This window comes from Hyla sarda, chromosome 6, assembly GCF_029499605.1.
Source record: "Hyla sarda isolate aHylSar1 chromosome 6, aHylSar1.hap1, whole genome shotgun sequence".
Classification (NCBI taxonomy): Eukaryota; Metazoa; Chordata; class Amphibia; order Anura; family Hylidae; genus Hyla; species Hyla sarda.
Window position 1 is genome coordinate 254,696,372 of NC_079194.1, and position 14,388 is coordinate 254,710,759.

Here is a 14,388-nt window from a genome sequence, read left to right on the forward strand (position 1 = left end):
GGAGAGACTGGAGGCTCAGAGGCTACTAACCGGTAAGTTTCGTGCAGATGCACTTCTTCCGGCCTCTAGAGGCCGGAAGAAGTGCACCTGCACGAAACTTACCGGTTAGTAGCCTCTGAGCCTCCCGTCTCTCCCCGATCATCCATGGTGGCCTTACTACGCCGAGTCCCCTTCCAGCGGTGAGTTGCGGGAACTTTTCTTGTTTGTTGCTATAAAACATTTATAGCATTTGTGTGTCTCAAATATTATTAGAGAATAACAGAAAGCCAAAATAAAAACACACACCCATCAAAGTGTTACATTTGCTTTTATTAAAAATAAAAGGATAGAAAAGAAGCAGCAGTAATAAGAAATATTGGTCCAGATTTTAACTGTGCTTTGGAATTTAGCTTTTACTTTTAACTTTGGAAGGGGGAACAATTTGTTTCTGGCAAAACCCATTGGAAACTAAAGTTTAGTATACAGTACCTCTATAAATCCGACACATATATATACATATATGCTTGTATAAACATGGAACAGGCAGAAATATTACATACATTGCCATGACTGCCCACATACAATACCATTTTGTTATATAGATAAAACTTTAGATTGCACATAGAGTTTATAGAAATACATGTGTATAGAGCAAGGCATCATATACAGGTACATACAGGATAAACATGAGCGCGTCACTAGAATCTCATGACGTAAGGCACAACCTATGTAAATTTCATTGCATCAAAGTGGCTTATATAAAATTTTAACTTTAGTCATATTGGAGGCTAAACCAAAATGTATAATATTTTCTTAGTATCAGATATGTCAACTATGACTATTTTGTAATACTAGTCAGAGAAGTGCAGAACTTTAGAAGCAACTTATGTCCTGCAATTTTATCCCATTCAATTTTAGTGGTATCACTCAAGTAAGGAACACGTGTGCGAATACCATCATCCATTCCCTGCTATCTGAGGGCATCTACTGTAACTTTAATGAACTTGTGAGTCCCACATATACTCTAGCCCAGGACTATCGTTTTCTTATTTGTTCATTGTCTACAGGGGAGGTTTCTCAGAAGAATTCACTTTTAAATCCTAAAAAAAAAAAAACTTCTAGGAAATCGGCCCACTATAAATATGACTTAAAGGGGTACTCCGCTGCTCAGCGTTTGGAACAAACTGTTCTGGACGCTGGAGCCGGGAGCTCGTGAAGTCACTGCCCCGCCCACTCATGACATCCCGCCCCACCCCCTCAATGCAAGTCTATAGGAGGGGGCGTGACGGCTGTCATGCCCCCTCCCATAGACTTGCATTGAGGGGGTGGAGCGTGACAGCATAAGGGGGCGGGGCTATGACATCACAAGCTCCCGGCGCTTGCTCCAGCGTTTGGAACAGTTTGTTCCAAACGCTGAGCAGCGGAGTACCCCTTTAACCATTCCATGCTCACTTTATTATATGTGGTTATGGGCCATATATTGCTTTATTATCAATTTCTGAAACTGTTGCATGAGCTTTTCAACGTTTCTATAACTCATAAAAATTTGTGTGCAACAATACACAGAAACTGTCTTAAAAAGGGGTTATCCAGGAAAACAAAAACAGAGCAAATTTCTTCCAAAAACAGCACCACCCCTGTCCTCAGGTTGTGTGTTGTTTTACAACTTGGCTCCATATACTTTAATGGAACTGGGCTGCAATAACTCAACCAACCTGAGGACAGGAGTGGTGTTTTTTTTTTATTTTTTTTTTTTATATCACCTCTGTTTTTCCAATTCTGTAATTCCGGATAACCTTTTTAAAGGAAAAGTTGGCTGTGTGCTCCTCCTTTTTAGTTAAAATGATACAGCAACAAAAGGCGTATGGCACTCACGCATACTGTGAAGGAATGTCTGAACTACTTCATGTAACAACATTGGTATAGCATTATGTCAAATCGCTTTGTTCTTTAACATATTGGTCACTGGACCCACAAATGTCGCTGACAAAAGTTTTATGTTACAGATACATATAAAGAATTAATTTGTGTAGTTTAGTTTTTAGATTCTTAAACTTTAAAGAATGTAAGGCACTATGAAGGATTGAAATAAGGCCCCTCCAAAAATGGTAACAATATAAACCATGGAATAAAAAGCAGCTCCTCAAGTAAACTAAGTGTAACAACTACGTAAGCTCAATACAATATGAATATATAGAATTTTGCTTTTCTCAGACATATATATAATATTGTAGATATCATACAAGGATGTAACAAATGCACAGATATAATGCTGAAGCAGGTATGGCACCTAAGTGTGACCTGTCCCATCTGCAACAAAATATATTTTCAGTACTAAAAAAAAAAAAAGAAATGTCAGCTTTACTGCATAAAAGAATATACTGGGCACTGCGAATACTTTCAGCAATACTTTCTTTTCAATACCATTATCTGAGCTCAGGCTGTAGTAGCTGATGTGTTAAAGTGCAGGGCATATAGTACAACATACTGTGGTTCCCTATAGGAGGATAAAACAAAACAAGATCTATCTATAGTAAGTAGGGAATGTATAGATAGGTCTGCTGATGAAGGTAGGAAAGAGTACAGAAAGGCACTGCTGTCATATCTCAGGTGGCATCGCTGGAATGGCTGTGGATGAAGATGGTGACAAGGGCTGGAGGCAGGAAAAATGTCACTTACTCAGCTCTGCATCTACTTCTGCTTCTTCCTCTCTGGCGGAGAGCCTACTGCCGGCTCTGTAAAACGACGAGTGGAGTTGCCCAAGCGGCTTGTAGCCTGTTTAGGTAGATAAAGCATAGAGGATAAGCATTACTTCAGGTTGACTTATAAAGTTATCATTTTAAAGGTAATATTTAGAAATGCATGGTGTATACAACAACTCTTCTCCCTAACAGACATCTGCTGTTAATAATGGAGACAGGAGATCGCTCGAATGTCCGTAATTTCACTGGATAAACATTGTGATCATTAGCGACCATGGCATTTAAATACTAAATGCCGGTAAACCCTGGTGTCTAGTGGTCCCATCAGCATCCCCACAATGTAATAATGAGGTGTAAGATGGGTTGTAGTGCAATCCCGAGACATTACCTCTGCTGCTTAAGGTTCCATAGATTGTTGATTGTTGAAGGCCTTAGGCAGCCCTTAGCAATCGAGTGCAGACTACATGGATCAATGTAATGCACTGCATTCTATTGAGGGCCTATGACAGGGTAATAAAATTATTTGGTAGCGTCATGCACATGATTGTATGAACTATTAAATTATTACATCCCTTATCCTGCTCGGTCAAAAAACTCCAAATTTGCTGATTTTTGGACACATCTAATGCGAGGAAAAACGGAATAGTGTTTAAAAATACTGTTAAAAAGTACAACTCCTGCCACAAAAAATAAACCCTAATACAGCTCCATAGTTGGAAAAATAAAGTTAAAGGGGTCATAAAGTTTTTTTCTTCTTTTTCAAGTTTTAAATTTTTTTTCAACCATAAAACGAAAGAAAAAAAAAATCCAAGTTTAGTGACCCATAGAATAAAGTTTGCATGTCAGTTTTATAATATTGTAAACTTTGTGAAATTGTGAAATTATTGCCCCACAAAATTGCGTAATTCCATATATATTTTTAATTGCCTTACTTTCATTTTTTTTCTAGCTTCATAATACATATGATAAAAAGTACAAGTCCAAAAAAAAAAAAAAAAGCTGTAATACAACTTGTGGAAAAATTAAGTTATGGGGTCTTAGAAGGTAAGGAGGAAATAAATGTGATCCAAATATCAAAATTTGTCATAAAGGAGTTAAATAATTGTATTGTTTGAAGGTGTTTTTTCAGTCCCATTATAAAAAAAAAATTCTACATTCATTTAGCAGACAGTTCACAATGATTTAAAATGACAGTACTCTCCTTACTCCTCCGCTGGTATCTGTTCAATTGGCTTGAGTGATGATGCATCATGTGACCTCTGGAGACAATCACTGGCCTCTGCAGTGTTGACATATCACATGATAACTGGAGTCCAATAAACAGAGCCCAGCGGTGAACCAGGAAAGCATCAGAGGGCAGTGGAAAAGTATTATTGCTTTTGTTAATTTATACCATACGTTGTGCTCCAACCCGTTCAGGGTTCATTTGGTGCATAAAAAAAAAAAAAGCCGAACCACTTACAAGATGGAGCACAACGCTGATGTGTGATGCTTTACAATGAGATACAAATCTGGAACTGACGTAACCATACCTGGTCTAGAACATAATCTGCACTGGTGTCTATGACTTTTCCAAGGTCTCTGTACTGTCCAGAATACTTGATGTAGCCCCAAGACAGGAGTGCAATGAGCATCAATCCCATTGCACAGTTTAACAGCTGAGCCACCACGCCTAACCCCACGAAACCTGTGATACCAGAGGCCATGTATAATGCTACCACCATGGCTAGTAGCACAGCTGGAGTGCGAAAAGCCGTGAAGATGTTCTTGCTTTCATTGTGCTTGCAGAAGGCAGAATACACTTCCTCCAGGTCCTTTTCCAACTCTTCTCTGTATTGCCGACTGAACTCTACTCCTCCCATTTTCTTTGCACGGTCAAAAGAAGACAGCGCCTCCTCTTTGCAAACAGCGTCACGATCTCGCAGGACATCAGGAGACACATATGGCTTCTCCCCTCCACAAATCTGTAAAAAGATATCACATAGAGAACAAGGATTACAATGCACGGGGACAGGTGTCTATGGGAATTTTTTTTTTATATGCGCTAGGAGATTCCCAGTACATAGAGCAAATGGAAGCCTCTAGCCTGGTGTAAAAAAGCTTCAGAATTAAAACCTATAGGATATGTAACCTACATGTACATCGCTGTTGCCTGAGAACATGAGCTGCACTAAAGTCAGACTGTAAGTGACAACTGGCACCACTCACAGTAAATGCCGGGGGTCCCATCATTCTCCCTGGCAGCTGAAGTGCTTCTCTTGCTGAATATCCACAGAGCCTAAGGCAATCTGCTGTTAGAGCCTGACTCTAGAGCAGACTGACCAGCAGATCTCTGATCAAATTGAGCATTGTTATGTAATAGTGTGAATTCGGTTAGAAAAACAGACATGGTGCACATCTACAATCTTGCATAATGATCTGATTGCTTCTCAGCATAATATCAAAAACTAACAGGTTGTTAGTATACATTTTTGATCAAAAAGTACAAGCCCACTCGCCACGTCAAGGCCACCTATTTAGAGTGGGTCCCTAACGACCCTAGCATAAAATGGCGCAGCACCGGGCAGCGACCACCACCGCCGCGACACCAATGCCCACAGGGGGGAACGACCCACCGGCAGAGCGGCCCCAATGCCACTCAAACCAGTCTATGGGCCGCACCCCCCCGCAGACACGGCCCCACGGCAGCAACGGACACCGCACAGCACCACACCAGTGTGAACAAGGTGCAATGGCTCACTTACCATGCTCTCCCAGTCAGACTTTCTTTAGTTGCCTAGTGTCAGCAGCATATACCCACGGTCTCTGTGTCTCCCAATGGAGCCGACTGAGAAATAATGTTAAACTGTCCGCCAGTTCACCCACACTAAACCCAATACACTGGGTTATAGTGTGGGTGAACAGGAGTCCATACATGGGTCACTTACTCTTTTAGGTTTTCTTGCCGCAGTTGTCGTCTGCTAAAGTTCCATAATTTTGGCCTTCATCTGCACTCTGAAGGCGGGTCCCCCGCCAGTAGCCTTGCTTTGGGTTCACATATTCATTTTCCCCCTGAGCGCTGCGCTCTGTCTGTAGAGCGCATGGGCTGAATTCTTTACCCAGCTCTCACGTCCTGATGACGTGAGAGCAGTGCATCCGGAGAGCGCTCTGTGCAGTGTAACTGCACATGCGGCGCTCCCTCACTACACCCGGAAGTTGTGAGACTTCAGAAAGAGATGCTTCTGAGTGTAGCGAGGGACCGGCGCATGCGCAGTTACACTGTGCAGAGCGCTCTCCCGACGCACAGCTCTCACATCATCAGGTCGTGAGAGCTGGGCAAAAAATTCAGCCCATGCGCTCTGCAGACAGAGCGCTCAGGGGGAAAATGAATATGCGAACAAGGGGGGCGGGCTAAGGCCCCTTCCTCTGGAACCCAAAGCAAGGCTACTGGCGGGGGACCTAAAAAAGTAAGTGATCCGTATATGGACTCCTGTTCACCCACACTATAACCCAGTGTATTGGGTTTAGTGCAGGTGAACTGGCTAACCGTTTTCCTTTAAATGGTAACTCATTAAAACTTATTTTTGCTATTGCACTCCTTATGATAAATAAAGAATATTTCTAATATACTTTGTTTTAAAAAAATGAAGTTTCCCCTATGTCTTATTTGTGCTTAAAAAAGCTCAAGAGCACAGGAAGTGCCGCCTGGAGTGCTGAGGGGGGGGGGGGGGGGGGGGGGTTGTCCAACCAACAGCATATGGCAGTTAAGTATGAGAGGAGCTATGATTGGATGAGGCTGGACACACGCCCCTCAGAACTCCAGGCTGCACTTCCGGTGTTTGGGCTTCGGTCCAAAGTCTGTGTATGAGATGGGGGAAAACATGCTCTTCGGCTTTTTTAAGCACAAATAAAAGATAGAAAACTTAATTTTTTTTTAAACAACGTATATTTTTTATTCACCATAAGGAGTGCAATAGCAAAAAATTGTTTTAATGAGAGTTACCATTTAATAATCCTGTACTGTGAATGGTGTAAGCGCAAATCAATACCAAAGTCCAAAATTGTTTCATTCCAGACAAATGGAATATCACATAATTTTTAAATTAAATTTAGCTACGTCGTCAAAGCCAAAAGGGGCTGTGTCCTTAAGAGGTTAATGGGTTTGTCCTATTTTGCCAATAAGTTTGCATATATCCTAATTGTGCATATGGACATATCTCAGTGTTTCCCAACCAGGGTGCCTCCATCTATTGCAAATCTACAACTCCCAGCATGCCCGGACAGCCTTTGGTATAGCAATGGTTCAACACCTCAATTTTCAAGAAATTGAAAATTAATCCATTTAGGAGTGCAAACCTTGCCGCTCTCTACACGACAGATTAAAAAAAACAAATAAAAAACACCAAATTTTTTCACAATTTCTGGAATGTTGCTTCTTCTACTTGGATTAATAACTATTAACTGGCCTAAAGATTTACATGTCTGATCACTTTAGTTGTGTTTCTCCATTTTTGCTGCTATTTGTAAGGAAGGGGGATGTCACAAAAACTGAAAGATATATTAAAGAAATATAAAAAAACACGTGAGAAAAGCAGTCTACTCCCAGCTCTGTTCTCTATGCAGACGCCACGTTCAGATATTAAAGATCTATCCTGCAGAAAAGGCCACCAGTAAAAAAGTCTTTAAAAACCCCTTTAAAGGACAACTGCAGCGGCAACCGCTGGGACCCCCCCCCCCCCCCCATCTCCATAACGGGGCTCCACCATAAGCGCTCATGGTGATGCCCCGTCTCCTCCCCGTCATCCATACAGTTCTATGGGGGATACGGGGAGACACGACTGCTGCCTCCCCGCCTCTCCCATAGAGATGTATGGAGGAGGCGTGCCGGCCGCAACGTCATGCTGCGGCTGGCACGCCCCCTGCACGGGAGAGCCGGGGCCCCGAACAGGAGATTGCCGGGGGCCCCAGCGTTCGGACCCCCCCGCGATCAAACACTTATCCCCTATCTTGAGGATAGGGGGATAAGTGTTTGTAACGCTGCAGAGGTCCTTTAAGAAACCCCAAAGACTACTCACCTTCTCCATGCTGCTGTTGTATAAATCCTTAGCTGAAGCTACAGCTGCCAGGTTATTGGCCTCTGCAGTTGCCTAAGAATAGAAGAGCAAACGTTAAAAGGACATGGTAGAATCAGTGTCTATAAATTTTTCAAGAATTACAGTGTTAATTGTACCTGCAGCATGGATTTGGGATGGGGTAAATCTTCACCTTGATAAATCTTTATGTAGGCCTTTTAAAAAAATAAAATAAAAAAAAACACAATAAAAATGATAAGTATTCCCAGATATGATCACGTCTCATTCTTCAAGATATAACAAAAAAAGGCAAAATAGCAGCCGCAAAAGGACAGCACACTGCACACGTTAGTATTGAAAATGTCTAATACAAAAGCTTTCACGCACTTTGAAGTGGACTGTCATTTATAAAAACTTTTCACAGGTGACAAAGATAAGGAGAATAAGCAGGGAGAAGTGCACGGTAGCGTTCTTCACTCCCCAGCTCACAGCAATCTCTATTTTGCAGCCCCATTATAAGTCTATGTGACCATCCAGAGAAGCTGGATGGAGATCGCTATGAGCCGAGGAGTGAAGAGCACCACAGTGCACTTCTTCCCACTCATTCTCCTGATCGATGGGTGTCTTGGCATTTGTCTGCATCCTTAATGGGTTATGGATGAAAAGTAATTTTGTATAAGTTTTATTGCCTTTATCAAATTCTAAGTAAATTAGGTTGTCTACATTTGCGCTTCCCACCAGAATTGTCACTTTTGATAGAATAGTTTTGCATGCTGCGCTACTCTTTCTATCTATGAAAGTGTTGGGAACCTAAATAGAATCCAGAAGGACTCATCTTAAAGGGGTACTCCACTGGAAAACATTTTTTTTAATTAACTATTGCCAGAAAATTAAACAGATTTGTAAATTACTTTCTGGCACCAGTTGATGAAAAAAAAAAAAAGTTTTCAGTGGAGTAACCCTTTAAATAATGGGGTCCATGGGGCATGGATCCAGTCCATCATATAACCGATACTGAATTATTGCTTCTGTTATAAACAGATGTCATAGAGTCGATGTGGGAGATTTATTAAAACATGTGCAGAGGAAAAGTGCAGCAGTTGCCCATAGCAATCAGATCTTACCTTATGTGAACAGAGCACAAACACTTTCAAAATAAGGAAATTTACAGAATGGAATACAACCCAGGATAAAATGTAGCATTTTACGTTCAGACCATCCAATTTACCTTAAAATACTCCAGTAATCCTCTGCAGGTTACTTTTGAACCATTTATCTCTTTTTCCATCAGACTTTTTGGTCCAAGGACAAGGGGAACCAGAGCGCTGAGCTGCTCTGTGAACTCTGGGGCAATATCTGGAAATAAAAATACAAATCTATATGTCAGATACGAAAGATAGGTAAATTAATTGTGAGTAATTGTTTTGTCGCTTCTACATTCCCATATGCTTTGCCCTTGATATACGGTTTGTCTGAGAGGTCAAGATTAGAGATGAGCGAACTTACAGTAAATTCGATTCGTCACGAACTTCTCGGCTCGGCAGTTGGGCTGGAAAAGGTGGATACAGTCCTAGGAAAGAGTCTCCTAGGACTGTATCCACCTCTTCCAGCCCACCGGAGCACCTGAAAATTGAACTAATTTATGCAGGATAAAGTCAGCAACCGCCGAGCCGAGAAGCTTAAGATGAATCGAATTTACTGTAAGTCCGCTCATTTCTAGTCAAGATTTATTTCACCTCCAAAAACTGGCACACTTTCTTAGCCTCATCCCCTCCAGCAAGTCCACAACTACCGCATCAGTTCACACCCAATGGTAGTATGAAATGAGATCCATCTGTACTGGATATCTAAAACAATGATTTATTAACACCTTCAGGACCAAGCCCATTTTGGCCTTATTAAGGACCAGAGCGTTTTTTGCACATCTGACCACTGTCGCTTTAAACATTAATAACTCTGGAATGCTTTTAGTTATCATTCTGATTCAGAGACTGTTTTTTCGTGACAGATTCTACTTTAACATTGTGGTAAAATTTTGTGGTAACTTGCATCCTTTCTTGGTGAAAAATCCCAAAATTTTATGAAAAATTTGAAAATTTTGCATTTTTCTAACTTTGAAGCTCTCTGCTTGTAAGGAAAATGTATTTTTTTTAATTCACATATACAATATGTCTACTTTATGTTTGCATCATAAAATTGATGAGTTTTTACTTTTGGAAGACACCAGAGGGCTTCAAAGTTCAGCAGCAATTTTCAAATTTTTCACAAAATTTTCAAACTCACTATTTTTCAGGGACCAGTTCAGGTTTGAAGTGAATTTGAAGGGTCTTCATATTAGAAATACCCCATAAATGACCCCATTATAAAAACTGCACCCCTCAAAGTATTCAAAATGACATTCAGTCAGTGTTTTAATCCTTTAGGCGTTTCACAGGAATAGCAGCAAAGTGAAGGAGAAAATTCACAATCTTCTTTTTTTTACACTCGCATGTTCTTGTAGACCCAATTTTTTTATTTTGTTTTTACAAGCGGTAAAAGGAGAACATGTATACATATATTTGTAACCCAATTTCTATCGAGTAAGCACATACCTTATATGTCTATGTAAAAAGTGTTCGGCGGGCGCAGTAGAGGGCTCAGAAGCGAAGGAGCGACGAGGGCATTTTGGAGAGTATGTTTTTCTGAAATGGTTTTTGGGGGGCATGTTGCATTTAGAAAGCCCCTATGGTGCCAGAACAGCAAAAAATAAATAAAATAAAACACATGGCATACCATTTTGGAAACTAGATCCCTTGAGGAACGTAACAAGGAATAAAGTGAACCTTAATACCCCACAGGTGTTTCACGACTTTTGCATATGGAAAAAAAAATAATAAATTCACTAAAATGTGTGTTTCCCCCCCAAATTTCACATTTTTGCAAGGGTTAATAGCAGAAAATACCCCTCAAAATTTGTAACCCCATCTCTTCTGAGTATGGAGATACCCCATAAGTTGACCTGAAGTGCACTACCGGCGAACTACAATGCTCAGAAGAGAAGGAGTCATATTTGGCTTTTTGAGAGTAAATTTTGCTCGGGGGGCATGTCGCATTTAGGAAGCCCCTATGGTGCCAGGACAGCAAAAAAAAAAAAAACCCACATGGCATACCATTTTGGAAACTAGACCCATTGAGGAATGTAACAAGGGGTACAGTGAGCATTTACTGGTGTCTGACAGATCTTTGGAACAGTGTGCTGTACAAAAGTTTTCATTTTCACGGACTACTGTTCCAAAGATCCGTCAGACACCTGTGGGGGGTAAATTCTCACTGCACCCATTATTACATTCCGTGAGGGGTGTAGTTTCCGAAAGGGGGTCACATATGGGGTTTTTGTTTTTTTTGCATTTGTCAAAACCGCTGTAACAATCAGCCACCCCTGTGCAAATCACCTCAAATGTACATGGTGCACTCTCCCTTCTGGGCCTTGTTGTGCGCCCCCAGAGCACTTTGTGCCCACATATGGGGTATCTCCGTACTCAGGAGAAATTGTGTTACAAATTTTGGAGGCCTTTTTCCCTTTTACCTCTTGTGAAAATGTAAAGTATGGGGCAACACCAGCATGTTAGTGTAAAAAATGTAATTTTTTTACACTAACATTCTGGTGTAGACCCCAACATTTCCTTTTCATGAAGGGTAAAAGGAGAAAAAGCCCCCGAAACCTTGTAACGCAATTTCTTCCGAGTACGGCGATACCCCATATGTGACCCTAAATTGTTGACTTGAAATACGACAGGGCTCCAAAGTGAGAGAGCGCCATGCGCATTTGAGGCCTAAATTAGGGACTTGCATAGGGGTGGACATAGGGGTATTCTACGCCAGTGATTCCCAAACAGGGTGCCTCCAGCTGTTGCAAAACTCCCAGCATGCTTGGACAGTCAATGGCTGTCTGGCAATACTGGGAGTTGCTGTTTTGCAACAGCTGGAGGCTCTGCTTTGGAAACAGTGGCGTACTGGACGTTCTTATTGGGGGGGGGGGGGGGTACTGTGTAGGGGTGTGTGTATATGTAGTGTTTTTAACTTATTATTTTGTGTTAGTGTAGTGTTTTTAGGGTACAGTCACATGGGCGGGGGATTACAGCGAGTTTCCCAGGGCAAAATTTGCTGCATCTCAAACTTGCAGAGAGAAACCCACTGTAAAACCCTCGCCCATGTGAATGTACCCTGTACATTCACAGGGGGGGTGCACCAGCTGTTGCAAAACCACAACTCCCAGCATGCATGGTCTGTTAGTGCATGCTGGGAGTTATAGTTTTGCAACAGCTGGAGGCACACAGGTTAGGAAACACTGAGTTAGAAACAGACAATGTTTCCCTACCAGTGTGTCTCCAGTTGTTGCAAAACTACAACTCTCAACATGCACTGACTGTCTGAAGGGCCAGATGTTGCTGAACTAAAACTCCCAGCATGCCTGGACAGTCAGTGCATGCTGGGAGCTGTAATTTTGCAACAGCTGGAAGAGCACACAGATTGGAGACCATCAAACAATGGTCTGCAAACTGGGGCCCTCCAGAAGTTGCAAAACTACAACTCTCAGCATGCCCAGACAGCCTTTGGCTGTCTGGGCATGCTGGGAGTTGTAGTTTTCAGACTCCTAGAAGCAGCAGTGAAGATCTTCACTGCTGCCTCTGAGGACCATGTACTTACCTGCTGGTCCTGCCGCTGCTCCTCCACGTGGCCAGTCCTGCCACTGCTCCACGGTCCTGCCGCTGCTCCAGGTAAGGCCGCCGGTCCCCGCGTGTTCCCCCCACCCCCCTATGCCGCAGGTCCCCGCAAGCCCCCGGAGCCATCTTCCCCCGTTCTGCACGACTTCCAGGGGCGGGCTGTGCGGGGGATCTGAACTTTCACCCCAGGTCACTGTAATTGGTCCACAGGGACCAATCACAGTGATCGCTGACCAGGACCATCAATGGATTGTCCTGGGGGGTGAAGCAGAAATTGTCTCCTGCTGGAAACAGCGGGACTTCTGCTGGTTAACCCGTGCGATGCTGCGCAGTGCCGGGTTAACTGTATGCCATTTATAAACGGCGGGGTGCGCGAACGCACTGTACAACCTGCCGTTTATAAACGGCAGTCTGCGGGAAGGGGTTAAAATGTGTTAGAGAAAAACTGGAGACATTTTACCCACAGCGACCAATCACAGATCAGCTTTCATATCTTAACCCCTTAAGGACCAAGGACGTACCGGTACGTCCTTGGTCCTGCTCTTCTGATATAACGCGGGGTTACACAGTAACCCCGCGTCATATCATGGCGGGCCCGGCGTCATAGTGAAGCCGGGACCCGCCTCTAATAGCGCGCAGCGCCGATCGCGGCGCCGCGCGCTATTAACCCTTTAGCCGCGCGCTCAAAGCTGAGCCGCGCGGCTAAAAGTGAAAGTGAAAGTTCCCGGCTAGCTCAGTCGGGCTGTTCGGGATAGCCGCGGCTAATCGCGGCATCCCGAACAGCTGACAGGACAGCGGGAGGGCCCCTTCCTGCCTCCTCGCTGTCCGATCGCCGAATGACTGCTCAGTGCCTGAGATCCAGGCATGAGCAGTCATGCGGCAGAATCGTTGATCACTGGTTTCTTATGAGAAACCAGTGATCAACATAGAAGATCAGTGTGTGCAGTGTTATAGGTCCCTATGGGACCTATAACACTGCAAAAAAAAAGTGAAAAAAAAAAGTGAATAAAGATCATTTAACTCCTCCCCTATTAAAAGTTTGAATCACCCCCCTTTTCCAATAAAAAAAAAAACACAGTGTAAATAAAAATAAAAATAAACATATGTGGTATCACCGCGTGCGGAAATGTCCGAATTATAAAAATATATCATTAATTAAACCGCTCGGTCAATGGCGTGCGCGCAAAAAAATTCCAAAGTCCAAAATAGTGCATTTTTGGTCACTTTTTATATCATTTAAAAATGAATAAAAAGTGATCAATAAGTCCTATCAATGCAAAAATGGTACCGTTAAAAACTTCAGATCACGGCGCAAAAAATGAGTGCTCATACCGCCCCATACACGGAAAAATAAAAAAGTTATAGGGGTCAGAAGATGACAATTTTAAACGTATTAATTTTCCTGCATGTAGTTATGATTTTTTCCAGAAGTCCGACAAAATCAAACCTATATAAGTAGGGTATCATTTTAATCGTATGGACCTACAGAATACATATCAGGTGTCATTTTTACCGAAAAATTTACTACGTAGAAACGGAAGCCCCCAAAAGTTACAAAACAGCGTTTTTTTTTTTTCAATTTTGTCGCACAATGATTTTTTTTCCCGCTTCACCATAGATTTTTGGGCAAAATGACTGACGTCATTACAAAGTAGAATTGGTGGCGCAAAAAATAAGCCATCATATGGATTTTTAGGTGTAAATTTGAAAGAGTTATGATTTTTTAAAGGCAAGGAGCAAAAAACGAAAATGCAAAAACGGAAAAACCTCCGGTCCTTAAGGGGTTAATGAGCTGTGGTAAAGTGAAAGCTGAGCTGTGATTGGTTGTTGTAGTTCCCACACTATGCCATATTACTACAGCATGGGGAGGGCACAGACTCAAGAACTTATTCAGCAGGAGTCAGCTGTATATTGTATAGTATATTTTAGCTACAATAGCTGGGCTTAGAGATT

At 42.4% G+C, this 14,388-nt stretch overlaps 1 protein-coding gene across 7 annotated transcripts in view; it reads right to left on the reverse strand.

The window, feature by feature from the left end:
• Positions 1–290: 290 nt before the first annotated feature.
• ATL3 (atlastin GTPase 3) overlaps positions 291–14,388 on the reverse strand; it is a 56,055-nt gene continuing 41,957 nt past the window's right edge. For all 7 annotated transcript variants that reach the window (XM_056526985.1, XM_056526986.1, XM_056526990.1 and 4 more), the window contains 5 exons: positions 8,961–9,088; positions 7,891–7,947; positions 7,736–7,807; positions 4,214–4,645; positions 291–2,754 (listed from right to left, as the gene is read on the reverse strand). In XM_056526985.1, the coding sequence (XP_056382960.1) occupies positions 2,671–2,754; positions 4,214–4,645; positions 7,736–7,807; positions 7,891–7,947; positions 8,961–9,088 (773 nt within the window). In that variant the 3' untranslated portion in view covers positions 291–2,670. The remainder of the gene's footprint in view (positions 2,755–4,213; positions 4,646–7,735; positions 7,808–7,890; positions 7,948–8,960; positions 9,089–14,388) is intronic.